Source organism: Geotrypetes seraphini, chromosome 8 (genome assembly GCF_902459505.1).
Source record: "Geotrypetes seraphini chromosome 8, aGeoSer1.1, whole genome shotgun sequence".
In the NCBI taxonomy this organism is placed as follows: Eukaryota; Metazoa; Chordata; class Amphibia; order Gymnophiona; family Dermophiidae; genus Geotrypetes; species Geotrypetes seraphini.
Genome location: NC_047091.1, coordinates 51,247,807 through 51,261,562, shown reverse-complemented (window position 1 = coordinate 51,261,562; position 13,756 = coordinate 51,247,807). Strand labels below are relative to the sequence as shown.

Genomic DNA, 13,756 nt, shown 5'->3' with positions numbered 1-13,756 from the left:
GTTGTTTATGAATCAGTATTGCAACCCCTCTTTTCCGGGTGCCAAAGGAGGAATGATAGACCTCACCCACCCACTCCCTGCGAATCTTAAGGTGTTCAACCGGGGACAGATGGGTCTCTTGCATGAAAGCAATATCCGTTCCCCTTTTCCGGAACCAGGACAAAACCTTTTCCCTCTTGACAGGAGAATGGATCCCATCCACATTGAAAGTGGCTATAGTCAGCTTAGTCATGGAGGAAAAAGGCTGCCAGACACAAGAACAGAGAGCAACCCACGGAAGAGATGGAAGGCCCCCCAGCTAGGCCTCCCACCCAGAGTACCCGGGACAGCAGCGCCCCAGAAGATTCCCAGGGGCTCCAGAACAGAACAGGTCCCCCCCAAGGAGGTCACAGCACATACATATCCGACCCTCTCCCCACATCCCATGCACACCCCCCATACATACCAACATGCACGCAGAACACGCAGCACTCCCCTACCCCCCTCCCAAACCCCACCCCACCCCCACAGTCCCAACCAGCTCCACCCCTTCCCCCACAGAAAATCATCTCCGAAGACCCCCCAAAAAACCCCTCCCCCCCACATAACCGAAAAAACTAAGAACAAAAAACTGCACTCCCAAAAACAGGTGCAACCTAAAGGCCAAGTCCAAGCTCTCATAGACCCACCGCCTCCCACATAGACAGCTGGTACAGGTGCGGCAGATAGAGCAACCGGGGCTGAAGTCCAAGAGCCTCTCATCAGCAGTCGAACCCAGTGGAAGTCCAACAAGGCAATAAGCGGAGAAAATGGGAGCGAAAAACACTGCATCCAGGAGCAGACAGGCCAACCCACAGAACCAGGAGCACAGCCACGGCACAATCTGGAACACCAAGTCCGGAACCATTCAAGCAGGGCATCACACCTCCATGTTGGGCGACAGAAGCCAGGCGAGGGGCCCCCAACCGCCCAGGGCAACCAAAAGCTGACTTAAACAGGCAAAGTCCTCCAAGGAAGCCGCACGGCTAGTGTCAAGTAGTATTTAACCGCCGGATCCACCGCCGGGGCACCACCAGCCACTATCACAAGCATAGAGTCCATAAAATGTTGTGCAGCCGCTCTGTCCGTGAAGGTGTGTGGTTTCCCATCTCGCCAAATGCACAGAGACGCCGGATACACAAGCGCAAACCGCACTCCTGGCGGTGAAGCATGGAGCAGAGCGGCGCCATCGCCTTACGAAGGGAGGCCACGTGTAAGGAGTAGTCATTGAATAGTAACAGTTTTTGTCCTTCATATTCAAGCCGACCAGATTTCCGAAAGGCCTGCATGATGAGCTCCTTTTCTTTCCAATTGATGTATCTAGCAATCGCTGCTTGTGAGCGGTTGTTATCCCCCATACGCTGGCCCTTGCGGTGTGCTCGCTCGCATATAAAACCAGCCACTGGGGTCGCCAGGCCAAGCTGCTTGGGGAGCCAAACCTGAAAAAAATGGTAAAGGTCTTGGTCAGCCAGGCAGCCCCACAACTCGTAGATTATTTCAACGCTGACGGTTCTCCTGATCATCCAGCCGTCCCGTCAATGCTGCCACCTGAGCCTGCAGAGCAACCACACTCTCGCGATCCTGCAGCACCGCATCCTCACCGTCAGACACCCTCTGCTCCACTGCTGCGATACGTCCAGCCTGCGCCTCAAAACGCCCATTAATACAGTCCACAGCCGACTGTAACTTGTGAAGTCTATCTTCCAGGGCCGCGGTGACCATTCGCTAAATTTCCTGGGCCCATTCACCCCAGTGCGCCGGGGCAGGAGCGGGAGTCGGCGACACCGCCATTTTGAGCACGGAACAGGCAGACTTGTGCTTCGGCGTTTTCGCCGATCTTACCGGCATGCCGGGCTGATGCGCACTATCCAGAGGCCCCACACACACACACCCGTCGGCAAAAAACCCCGGGTGAGGCAGAAGCGATCCGAGCAGTCTTGTGCATTAGTTAGGCAGGCGTTTGAAGGCCGTGGGCTAGAGAGCTCGGAGACACGCGTCTGCTCAGGTCAGCCACATCACGTGACCCCCCCCAGAAAGCCTATATTTTATAGGATTCCTAAAATTCATAAATCCACCACTGTTCCTCTAGGCCGCCCCATAGTTTCCCTACAGAATACGGTGCTTGAGTCTCTTTCAAAATTTGTTGACCACTTCCTAAAACCATTCGTCAGGCAAAATCTTACGTCTTCTGGTTGAAAATTCAACTGGCCACCTCCTCCATTCTGGTTGCACTTTTATCACACTTTTGCAACCCTTAGCTTGAGAATCTCTATATGTATGGCTGTTGTCTATCCTGGAGAAAGCAAATGTTGCACACCTGTAACGGGTGTTCTCCGTAGATGGCAGGATACAACAGTCATACAATTTCGGCCTACCCGTCCCTTGGTTGATTTTTACTTGGGCATCTATATAGCTTTATTATATTAATGAAAGGGGATGGTTTATTCAAATGGGTTCATTTAGGCAGGAACCTACTATGCATGCTCAGATACCTTTGTAAAGGTCAATCTGAACTACTTGACAAGGGCCGCTCTGCGCCTCTTCCAGCCCCACCCCTACAAAGCCTCCTCTCTTCTCCTACGAGCTCTGGCCGTGTCTGGAGGGCCTGGAGCATGCGCGAATGTATGCGCATGCTCAGAGGCCCTTCAGATGCAGCTGGAGCTCGTTGAGACTTTCTAAAACCCGGACAAACTGCCAGGTTTTGGAAAGTCCGTCCGGGCACCTGGAGAGTCCTGTAAAAAGAGGACATGTCTGGGTTTTCACAGACGTCTGGTAACCCTAAATAAAGCAGTAAATTTGAAGGATAGGAAACAAAGTAGGAATAAATGGCCACTGTTCTCGATGGAGGAGGTAAATAGTGGAGTGCTTCAGGGACCGGTGCTTAACTTCTTCATTAATGACCCAGAAAAAGGAGCAACTGGTGAGGTGAAAGAATCTGCAGATGACTCGGAATTCAAAGTAGTTAAACATGTGCAGATATTGAAGAATTACAGAAGGTCCTGGCAACACTGAAGGTATTGGGCATGTAAATGGCAAATGAAATTTGATGTGGATAAATGTAAAATAAACCCAACTACAGGTCAAAATGCTGAATGTTGTATTAGGAGTGTGTGGCGCAGTGGTTGAATCTACAGCCTCAGCACCCTGGGGTTTTGGGTTCAAACCCCGCGCTGCTCCTTGTGACCCTGGGCAAGTCACTCAATCCTCCATAGCCCCAGGTACGTTAGATAGATTGTGAGCCCACCAGGACAGAGAGGGAAAATGCTTGAGTACCTGATTGTAAAAACCGCTTAGATAACCTTGATAGGCGGTATATAAAATCCTAATAAACTTGAACTTGAAACTTGAGTTACCACCCAAGAAAAAGATTTGGGGAGTCATTGTGGGTACAGGTTGACTATCTTTTATGCAAAATTCTAAAAACCAACATTTTTTTGGTAAAGCTGATACGTTACTAATCAATACCAAAAAAAAGCTCACTTTTAGCATCAAAACTTAGCCCCAATGTCACCTTAAAGAATTCATGCTACACTAATATTAGTTCAGATGTTCATCTTGCCTCACATTGGTGTACCTCTGAAGTTTACAGATTTATTTACTTTTTTAATTAGTAGTCCTCAAAAGAACATTGCCTCTTGCCTTGTGACCTTTAAGGGCTAGATTCACTAAGTCCACCTTACCTTTCCGGTCTATGTCCGGGCGCCCGATTCACAATGAGTCCTCATGCTAATTAAGCTGATGGGAGGCACACCCCAAACCGACCACACGGATGGCGGAAAAGCGATCCTGACGCATGCGCAGACCATCTTTTTTGCTTGTAGATGGTCTGTGCATGCGCTTGCCCTCCGTAGCAACTTTTCTTTTTTAACTGGAACTCTCCTGCAATTGCCACCCCGACTTCAGTGCAAGCCCGGTTTTAACCCACGGGTTTAAAGCGTGGCTGTACTGCGGCGTGAACACCCCGTAGTGCAGCCCCGCTTTAAACCTGCAGGTTAAAACCCTGACCAAAGAAACAAGCGGATCTTGGCGGGAAGATTTCTGCTTAGCAATGCAAACGCCCATTTGCTTTGCTTTCATGTCCTTACGCTACTCTCTCTCTCACAAGGGCTCACGGTTCGCTCCAATTTTAAAACAATTTCAGCCAAACCTGCCCCACTCGATTTCATAAGAACATAAGAAGTGCCATCTCCGGATCAGACCTACGGTCCATCAAGTCCAGCAATCCGCACAAGCGGAGGCCCTGCCAGGTGTACACCTGGCGTAATTTTTAGTCACCCATATCCTTCTATGCCCCTCATAAGGAGATGTGCATCTAGTTTGCTTTTAAATCCTAGGACGGTCGATTCTGCAATAACCTTGTCGGGGAGAGCATTCCAGGTGTCCACCACTCTCTGCGTGAAGCAGAACTTCCTGATATTCGTCCTGAACTTGTCTCCCCTCAGCTTCATTCCGTGTCCTCTTGTCCGTGTCAAATCGGTCAATGTAAATAGTTTTTTTCTGCTCTATTTTGTCGATTCCTTTCAGTATTTTGAAGGTCTCGATCATATCCCCTCGCAGTCTCCTCTTCAGCAACCAGAAAGAAGCCTCACTTACCCCACCGGGAACCAAAACAGCGTATGTGTCCCACCCCCCCTTCCCTGCTGCTATTTCCACTGCTGCCGTATCCAGTTGCACTCGTCACATGGCAATAACATTACTCCTTATACACAGGAGCAGGAGGCATCCCACTGGTAATGGCACGGAACAGTATCAACTGTGCAGGGTGGTTGCTTTGGTGGAAGTATGGGATTTCATGGCTGCAGAGCAGAGAGGCACAGAGCAGGGCGGTATGTATGGGGAAATTGATTGCAGGGCTGCAGGACAGTCGGCAAGGATGTGAGCAACTGGTCCTCAGTAGTCACTTGGTTTTGGATCAGCCAGCCCAATCGGTGTGCCTGAATAAGTTTAGTGAATCAATGCCCTTTCTATGTTGCATGCCATTTCCCCTCATTTGCACGCGTGGATCGGATCGGGTGCAGATACGCCCGGGAGGAAAGTTAATGAATCGAGTTGAGGTTGCAAAGGGGTCGCTAAGTGGTTGGGACATGATCGGTGGGCTTAGTGAATCTAGCCCTTAGTTTTCTGTGGCAAAGTGCTCAGAACTCCAGGACTATAGTGAACAGTGCCCGGGAATAGCGCAGGAATAGTGCAGCAAAATAGCTCCCCAATGCTCAACACTAATTGTATGCAAATAATATGCATGCTGTGAGACTGAAAGTAAGGGGTAGGAGCGTGCCTGGCTTATTCGCACTAGAGTTTTATGGTAAGTGCGGCTCTTGAAAACATGCCCACATGAACCTGAAAGTGAAGCATATATTAGCACCATTCCTCTGTGCCTTTAAATATAAGCCTTTCATATTTTTTTCACGGAAGGCTTTTAAGCACAGAAAACAGGTACCAATGTGTGCTTTCGTTTTCAGCCTTGTTTGGACTCACACTCATTTCTCTCTCCCAGCACGTAGAGGCTTGCAGGGGCTTCCTTCTACTTACAAATTAAATTAAAACTGACAGATTTAAAGAAATCTCTGTTGAAACACCTCAATGCCAGCTCAGAGCTGGTGTTAGGTTTCCAGTTGTAAGGACGGCTCTTTGTTTTTTGCGCTGTTCTCTGAGCATTGGGGAGAAAATAGGAAATGACCTTATTAACATAAGAACACCCATACTGGGTCAGACCAATGGTCCATCTAGCCCAGTCTTCTGTTTTCCAACAATGGCCAATCCAGGTCACAGTATCTGGCAGAAACCCAAATAGTAACAACATTTCATGCTACCAATCAAAGGCAAGCAGTGGTTTCCCCCACGCCTGTCTCAATAGCATGCTATGAACTTTTCCTCCTGGAACTTGTCCATTAACATCCGTGTGACTACATTTAAATATTATTTGTGCTAATGTTTGGTGTGCATGTTTCCTGTGCTAGAGCCCTCTAAACATTCTGTGCATAATCTGCACTAGTTCAGCACTAATCAATTCTAGTGCTAGAATGCCCACTCCCTCCTGCCACTGCATTGCCCCTCCCCTTCCCACCCAGCCCTGGTGTCCCCATACCTTTTGCGTTGGGAGCAGGAGGAACCGCAAACTGCTCCTGCTCCCGGCCTGCTACGCTACTGGGCCTTAGGCCCCTCCCCAAGAGGGACCTGAGGCATCTGAGCCAAGCAGGGACTTCCTTGGGAAGGAGCCTAAGGAAGTCCCTGATTAGTCATTGGTCATGGCAGGAGAGAGTGGGCATCCCTCCTGTCATTTGTGTGTCGCCACATGTCAGAGGGGTGGGCCGTTGAGAGCGGTAGGGGATTTTTTTCATTTTTTTTATGGGGCAGATATTTTGTATGTGTAATACACGCAAAATATATGTGCCATGGGAAAAAAAAATGAAAAATATCCCAGGCAGACCTGTCAGTAACACAGTTACCAACAGGTCGACAGCATAGCCAAACAAATGTAAGTGAATCAATCGCTTGGCTGTTTTGTTTGGGATTTTACTAATTTGCATGGCCGGATTGGAAAATGGGGAAAAACACGTGGTGGGCCATTTTGTGAATCAGGTTGGTTAACAGCGATCATCGCTAAACCTGTGAAAACAGGTTTAGCAACAATTGCTGACTTTAGTGAATCGGGGCCTAAGCTCTGAAGTTGAAGGTAAATTTAAAAATAGTGTAAACTTGGTATCCTGATTGTTTTATTTTTATTTAGTTGGAAAAATTGAAAGCAGAGCAGAACAAACAGCCAGCCACACCCCTGCTGGGACGTAAATTTGCTGGGGACCCACCAGAAGGCACAGTCAAAACACCCCAATTACTCCATTCAACACTATATGCAAAGTCTGAGGCTAGACTTGAAAAGCCAGAGTCGCAGCCTGTCCTGAATGGCATTCTTCTAGAGCCAAAGGAAACAAAACCTGAAGGGCCAGAGCCAACAGTCGCCTATGTGCAGCAAGAAATCAAACCAGAGCGGCTGCAACCAAAAATAGACCATGTGCAGAACAATATGGAACCCTCCCTAGACATCAAGTCCCCAGACCTTCAGGAAAAGTCAGACATCAAAGCACCAGCCAAGGAAAGGTTCAAACCTGACAAGCTAGAGCCCAAGCTGCTAACCCAAGAAACGCCCGGCACAAAGAGTGCTGAGAGTTCAGAAACCAGGCATGGAGAGCGCCGGCGTGAGAGATATGAAAAAAGACTGGAGAGGCAGGAATCCAGTGAGCAGGAGACTCCACGGCAGGAGCAAATGGAAAGGAGACGAGAGCGTCACGAACGGAGGTTGGAAAGACAGGAGTCCAGTGAGCAGGAGACTCCCAGACATGACCAATCTGAAAAAAAAGGGTAAGGAGAAAAAATGGTTAACTATTCACTCAGAGGCTATGAAGCCAGCTTGGTGATCTCTTGACAACCCTTCCAGCTCTGTCTGGATTGGCCTCAGTGATTCCTAAATTCTGATGTATAGTATTTGAACCTACTGAATGATACCTCTTGCATGTTTCTTGTGGGTTTATCTAAGGACAGGTCTATCTTCCTATGATTTTTTGATAACTGCAATAAACAGAATTGAGTATTGTAAACAGAAACATCTGACCTTTATACCTTGAAGATTTTGTGCTTTTAATGAGTTTTATTAGTTTTACAGAAGCATTTCACACAAAAACCTGAGCACATTGTGTAAGATCCATCTATCCATAACTATCTGTTTATGAATACAGTTAGGGTTCCCATATGGCTCCAGATAAAGGAGGACGGATTGAGACATCAGGGTTTTACTTCAATTGAAAGTAAGGAAGACAGATTGAGATGTCTACATGTTACTTCCACTGAAAGCAATGGAAGTAAAACCCAGATGTCTCACTCCGTCCTACTTTTTCTGGAACTGTATGGTAACCCTATACAGACAAATAGATAAGGACAGAGTGAAAGGGAGGATATAAGGGCTCATGACCAGTGGGGAGATTCCTTCCCACCCTCCTGTCACATGAAGATCAGCAAAGATTACCATGGTAGCACAAAATTCAGGTGCCAGCAGAGGTTCCCATCTCTCCATTGGTTGAAGACTAGCCTAAATCCATGGCAGTGATATATAGGGCCCTCTAGCTCTGCTGGCAGAAGTGGTGACTCCTAAAGTGATGCAGCTACTTGATGCTGGTGGAGAGGGGGATCTTCAATCCCTGCCAGCTCAGGACAGTAGGGAATGTTTCTTGCTGCCTTGCAATCTTGCTTTGAGGCCCCTATCTAGGCCGTTAGCAAGAGAAGTACTTAAGCATATATAATCTCTGATAAAAAAGTTGTACAATTTTATGACTCATACTGTGAGACTGGTCTTCTGGCAGTAGAAAATGATGTGCACTTAAGATGGGGGGTGGAGGGGTTCCAAAGTAAAGACTGGAAGGCAAAAGGCCTATTCTTTTTTATGCCAGTAGGGATTGAGGAACCTCGGCAGCAACCAGGTATTTTTGTAGCTATCAGAGCTACACTAGATGTGTGGCATGAAAATAGGGGGAAAGGTGGTAAGGGAGAGGAGTGGGGTGGCAAAGGGGTGTCGGTGACATTGCCCCATACTTCTTTGCCCTGCACCCTCCACATCTCTACAATCCTTTTGTCTCTCTGCGCACACTGTCCCCTAACATCCTTCCTTCCAGACACCCTTCCAGCACAGACACACACTTAAACACTCTCCATTGAGAGAAATGTCCACACTGCAACATATACACACACTTCAGCAGCCTATCAACCCAAATTTTACTTTACCATCATGTTCCCCATAGACATGTCTGACTGTACCTTTGGAGGAAGGAGAATCACATTATTGTGGTACACTATAAGTGTACAATTTCCATCATCTCTTTGTTTTATTTTGCCTGTTCCTTTTGGGTTCTGACTCAGGCCTAGATGCACTAAAGTCTCCAGTCGTCTAACGGTCGTCGCTAAATCGGTTTGACTGGTTTAGCGACCAATTGTATTTACTGACCCGATGTACAAAATGGCTTACCATGTGTTTTTCCCTGCGATCACTAATTTTCCTATCTAGCCAAGCAAATAGGTCATTAATATTAAAATGCCATGCAAACTAGCCAACTGATCGATGCTTTGACCATCGCTTCGCCATTCACAAAATATAGTGATCACTTTGACCCAAAAAAAACAACACTAGACCTGTCGGTAATTGACAGGTCTGCCTGTTTTTTAAATTTTTTTTTAGTGGCACAGATGTTATGCCAGTGTTACACATGCACAATATCTGCCCCATTAAAAAAAAAAAAGTGAACCCACTCCCTCCTACCTCAACAACCCTGTTGTGCTTCCGAGCAACCTGGACCTCCCCGATTCTTCCCCCCAATACCCCCCACCCTACACGAAGATCCACCCCTCCTATCACCCCACCAGCAAAACATGAAAAGATAGCCCTAGTGGGATCTGCTCAGAACCCCCTCAGCCACTCCACCTTACCTCATTGTAGAAGCTGGCAAGAGGGATGCCCACTTCTTCTTGCCAGCAAGCCTGCCTCTTCAAAATGGCGGGCCTTCCCCTTCCCGGTACATCCTGGGATGCACCGGAGAGGGGCCTAAGTGCTTGATTGGCCTGGATACCTTAAGCCCCTCCTATGGGAGGGGTCTTAGGTACCCAGGCCAATCGGAGTCTTAGGCCTCTCTATGGGCTTACCCCCCCCAGCCCATCAGGGCTGTCTTTTGGGGTCTTGTTGTTGGGGTGGGGGGAGTGCCAGGGAGAAGTATCGTCAGGGGGTTCATGTGGCCATGATGCACAACCAAGTTGCTGATGCAGGAGGGACTGGGAATCCCTCCAGTCTCTTGATGCATCGCTGTCATGGGGGTGGCTGTATCGGGGACCCGCGGCTGTTGGGGGTGGGGATGTGGTGGCTGTGGTCGAGAGGGGGGCCGGCACAACTCTTCTTTTTTAAAATGGGGACAGATATTGTGCGTGGTTAACACTATGCACAGCATCTGTGCACATAAAAAAATAAATAAGATAAAAATGGTTTCCTGCCCCAAACAGCTGAAGTAGGAGGCTGCTTTGGGGCTTCCCCAGCCTCTCACCTATTTGGACTTCCCCTGCCCTGCCAGTTCAGTGCATATGTGAAAGTTGCTTTTTCAACGATTGGTGTGGTGGGATTATGGCAGACCTCCGCAAAACTAAGCACCTACAACGGTTTTTACGTTTAATGTTTAATATAAATCTTATGTTAATGTTGTAATTGTTTAATAATAATAATAATAACAGCTTATATACCGCATTACCGTGAAGTTCTATGCGGTTTACAAAAGACTAAAAGAGGTACAAGTTGATTGAATTAAAAGGGGTTAAGGAAAGAAAGTGGTAATAGGACAAAAGAACCGTTAAGGAGAAAGAGATGAGTGGGTCAGTTGTCTAGATACTTTAGGAACAAATAAGTTTTTAGGCGCTTTCTGAATTCCTCGTAAGTAGTGGGCGAGAGTAATTGTTCTAGATCTTTACCCCATAATGCTGCTTGATGTGAGAGAAGGTGATCATGGTGTTTTTTCAGTTTACATCCTCTAACTGGGGGGGACACGAAGTTCGAATGTGAGCTTCTCTTGTGTCTGTTGGCTGAGAAGGAGAAAAGGTTAGTTATGTATTTAGGGGCTAGTCCGTATAGTACTTTAAAGCAAAAGCAGGCGAACCTAAACTTTACGCGTGCTTCCATTGGTAGCCAGTGCAACTGCCGGTAGTAAGGTGTCACGTGATCAAATTTCTTTAGCCCATAGATTAGTCTGACCGCTGCATTTTGCATTAATTGTAAACGTTGCATATTCTTTTGGGAGATTGCTAAATAGGTGTTGTTACAGTAATCAAATTGGCTTAGTACGAGGGATTGTACCAGGATTCTGAATGCTGACATATCAAAATATGGTTTGATGGATCTAAGTTTCCAGAGAGTGAAAAAATCCTTCCTAATTAAGGAGTCCACCTGATCTTTCATGGTTAGGCATTGATCCAGAGTTATATCCAGTATCTTCATGGTAGATTGAATAGGGTAACTAAGGTTATTGATGCATAGTGGATTTTTGTTGTTAAGCGGATGTGGCGAAGCAATGAAGAATTTCGTTTTTTCTGAATTAAGTTTGAGTTTGAAGTCAGTCATCCATTGCTCCATCAAATTTATAGCTTCTGATGCTTTGGGAATGGTTTCTGAGATAGAGTTAGCAAATGGGATGATGATCGTAAAGTCATCAGCGTAACTGAATAATTTTATTCCCAGCTGGGTTAATTGCGCACCCAGTGAGGACATGTAGACATTGAAGAGCAATGGGGACAGAGGTGAACCCTGCGGCACACCGGAAGAATTGCTCCAGGTATCGGAGAGATCATAATTGAAGCGTACCTGATAGGTATGGGACACAAGGAAGCCACAAAACCAGTTCAACACCTCATCCCTGATACCAATAGCGTCTAAACATTGTAGCCTTTTCCCATGGTCTACTAGATCAAAGGCAGAGCTCATGTCAAATTGCATGATCAGAGCATTGAGGCCCTTGCTAAATAATAGACACAAATTATCTAAGATAGCCGCAATTACTGTCTCCGTACTGAATAAAGGTCTAAAACCAGATTGAGTTTCATGTAGGAGAGAGAACTAGTTAAGATATTCCATCAGTTGGATGTGTACCAATCACTCCATGTTTAATTACAGGAAATATTTAATTACAGGAAAGTCCTTTGTACATCAGTTGCTGTCTTAAAATCGCTCAGTGAATTGGCTAACAGCGACCCACTAAGCTAGAGCAACAATTTTTAGTGCATCTAGCCCTCAGAATCAGCCTCTCTTAGGCTAAACATAATGACTCTTCTGATGTATCCTCCTGCTCCCCCCACCCCCTCTAATGCCATCTAGCTTATTTACTGAAGCAGAAATCTTTGAGTGGGGGATGCGCACTAGATCTGCTCCAGTAACCTTGTGATTAAGGATACTAAATCCAACCACTAGACGTCACCATTGTGCAATAACCATGACTTTCTCCCAGTGGCGTAGCGAGGGTGATATGCGCCCCTTCCCCACCCTCATCTCCATCCCCCCACTCCTTCCCTGATCCCACCTGTCGCATGCGCCCCCTTTTCCCTTCCCCTGTACCTCTAAATGAAGTTGTTGCTTGCGGTGGTCAACAACATGCTCCTCCCGTCGGCTCTCCCTCTGATGTCACTTCCAGTGCATGGCACCCGCATCAGCAGGAGAGCCAACAGGGTTGAGAAGAGCACATTATTAACCGCTGCGAGCAACAACTTCAGCTAGACTAGGTATGGGGGAAGGGAAAGGGGCGCGCGTGGAGGGGAGGAATGGGAAGAGGCAAAGAAGAGGAGGGGTGCTGGCGGATCACCCCCTCGCTCCCCTCCTTTTCTATGCCATTGCTTTCTCCCATCCTCAAAGGCTATCAACGTTGCCTCCATACCCTCCCGAGCTTTGGCCAACACAGGGAGCGGAAGATCTGAACTGGAACTGAAATCGAGGTCATCCACCATTGTGTTACCAAGTCAGACCTAGCCTTTTCCTCCTATGTCATAAGAACATAAGAAGTTGCCTCCACTGGGTCAGACCAGAGGTCCATCTCGCCCAGCGGCCCGCTCCCGCGGCGGCCCACCAGGTCCTTGACCTGTGAAGTGAATTCTTGACCTTTATAATCTACCTCTACTTCTATAACCTACCTCTGCTGCTATCTGTACCCCTCAATCCCTTTATCCTTTAGGTACCTATCCAAACCTTCCTTAAACCCCTTTACTGTGTCTTTGGGCTTCCAGTTCATTTGGAACCAATATTGGGATCTAGATCCCTGAACCTGCATTAGCAGCTACATGGGGATTTTTCCTCTATTTTGTTTCTTCACCTAGCTTACTTTAGTCCAGGGGTGTCAAAGTCCCTCCTCGAGACCTGCAATCCAGTTGGGTTTTCAGGATTTCCACAATGAATATGCATGAGATCTATTTGCATACACTGCTTTCATTGTATGCTAATCAATCTCATACATAGCCATTGGGGAAATCCTAAAAACCTGACTGGATTGTGGCCCTCAAGGAGGGACTTTAACACCCCTGCTTTAGACTAATCATTGTTGTGGCAGTCTTTTGCTGTGGCCATGAGCCACACCACCAGGGAGGGGTAATTTTATAAAGAAAGTGTTAACATATATGTGCCAAATATGCATATAAATGATTATTGTTTTAGCCATTTACGTTTTGCCTATCCTATATCAATTGTAGTTCTTCCCCATCCGCCCCTTTGTTGCCGTATGTCTGTGCAAGTCACTTGTTTTCCCTGTTTTAATATACGTCTCAATGTAACTGTTTAACTTGTTTTTATGTAATTTTATTATGTTAACCGCTTAGAAATTAGATTAAGCGATCAAATAAATATTTTAATAAACTTGAAACTTGATTAGAATATGTGCACATATTGCAAATGCAAGAATCCTGCTATGTGCTTTTCTGTAAACATGTACATATCTTACATAGCATCTATTTTGTGCATGGATGGAGTCTGGGTGAGATTCACAGTCACATGCCTAACTTATAGAGTGCTATCAGTTTTGCATTTATCTCTGGCATTTAGGCACAAGCATTTCCACCAGCTCTATGGCTGGCCCAATTGCTCATGCTTAACTGCATACACGAACATATCGTATTCTATAAAGAAAAGTAAGAGCTTACTTTCTATTATAGAATAGAATGCTAATGGGCACCAAGTTATAGAATT

General features: G+C 46.7%; 1 protein-coding gene across 3 annotated transcripts in view; it reads left to right on the top strand.

The window, feature by feature from the left end:
* SPTBN4 (spectrin beta, non-erythrocytic 4) overlaps positions 1 to 13,756 on the top strand; it is a 420,524-nt gene that overhangs the window by 379,374 nt on the left and 27,394 nt on the right. For all 3 annotated transcript variants that reach the window (XM_033954096.1, XM_033954095.1, XM_033954094.1), the window contains one exon: positions 6,746 to 7,374. In XM_033954096.1, the coding sequence (XP_033809987.1) occupies positions 6,746 to 7,374 (629 nt within the window). The remainder of the gene's footprint in view (positions 1 to 6,745; positions 7,375 to 13,756) is intronic.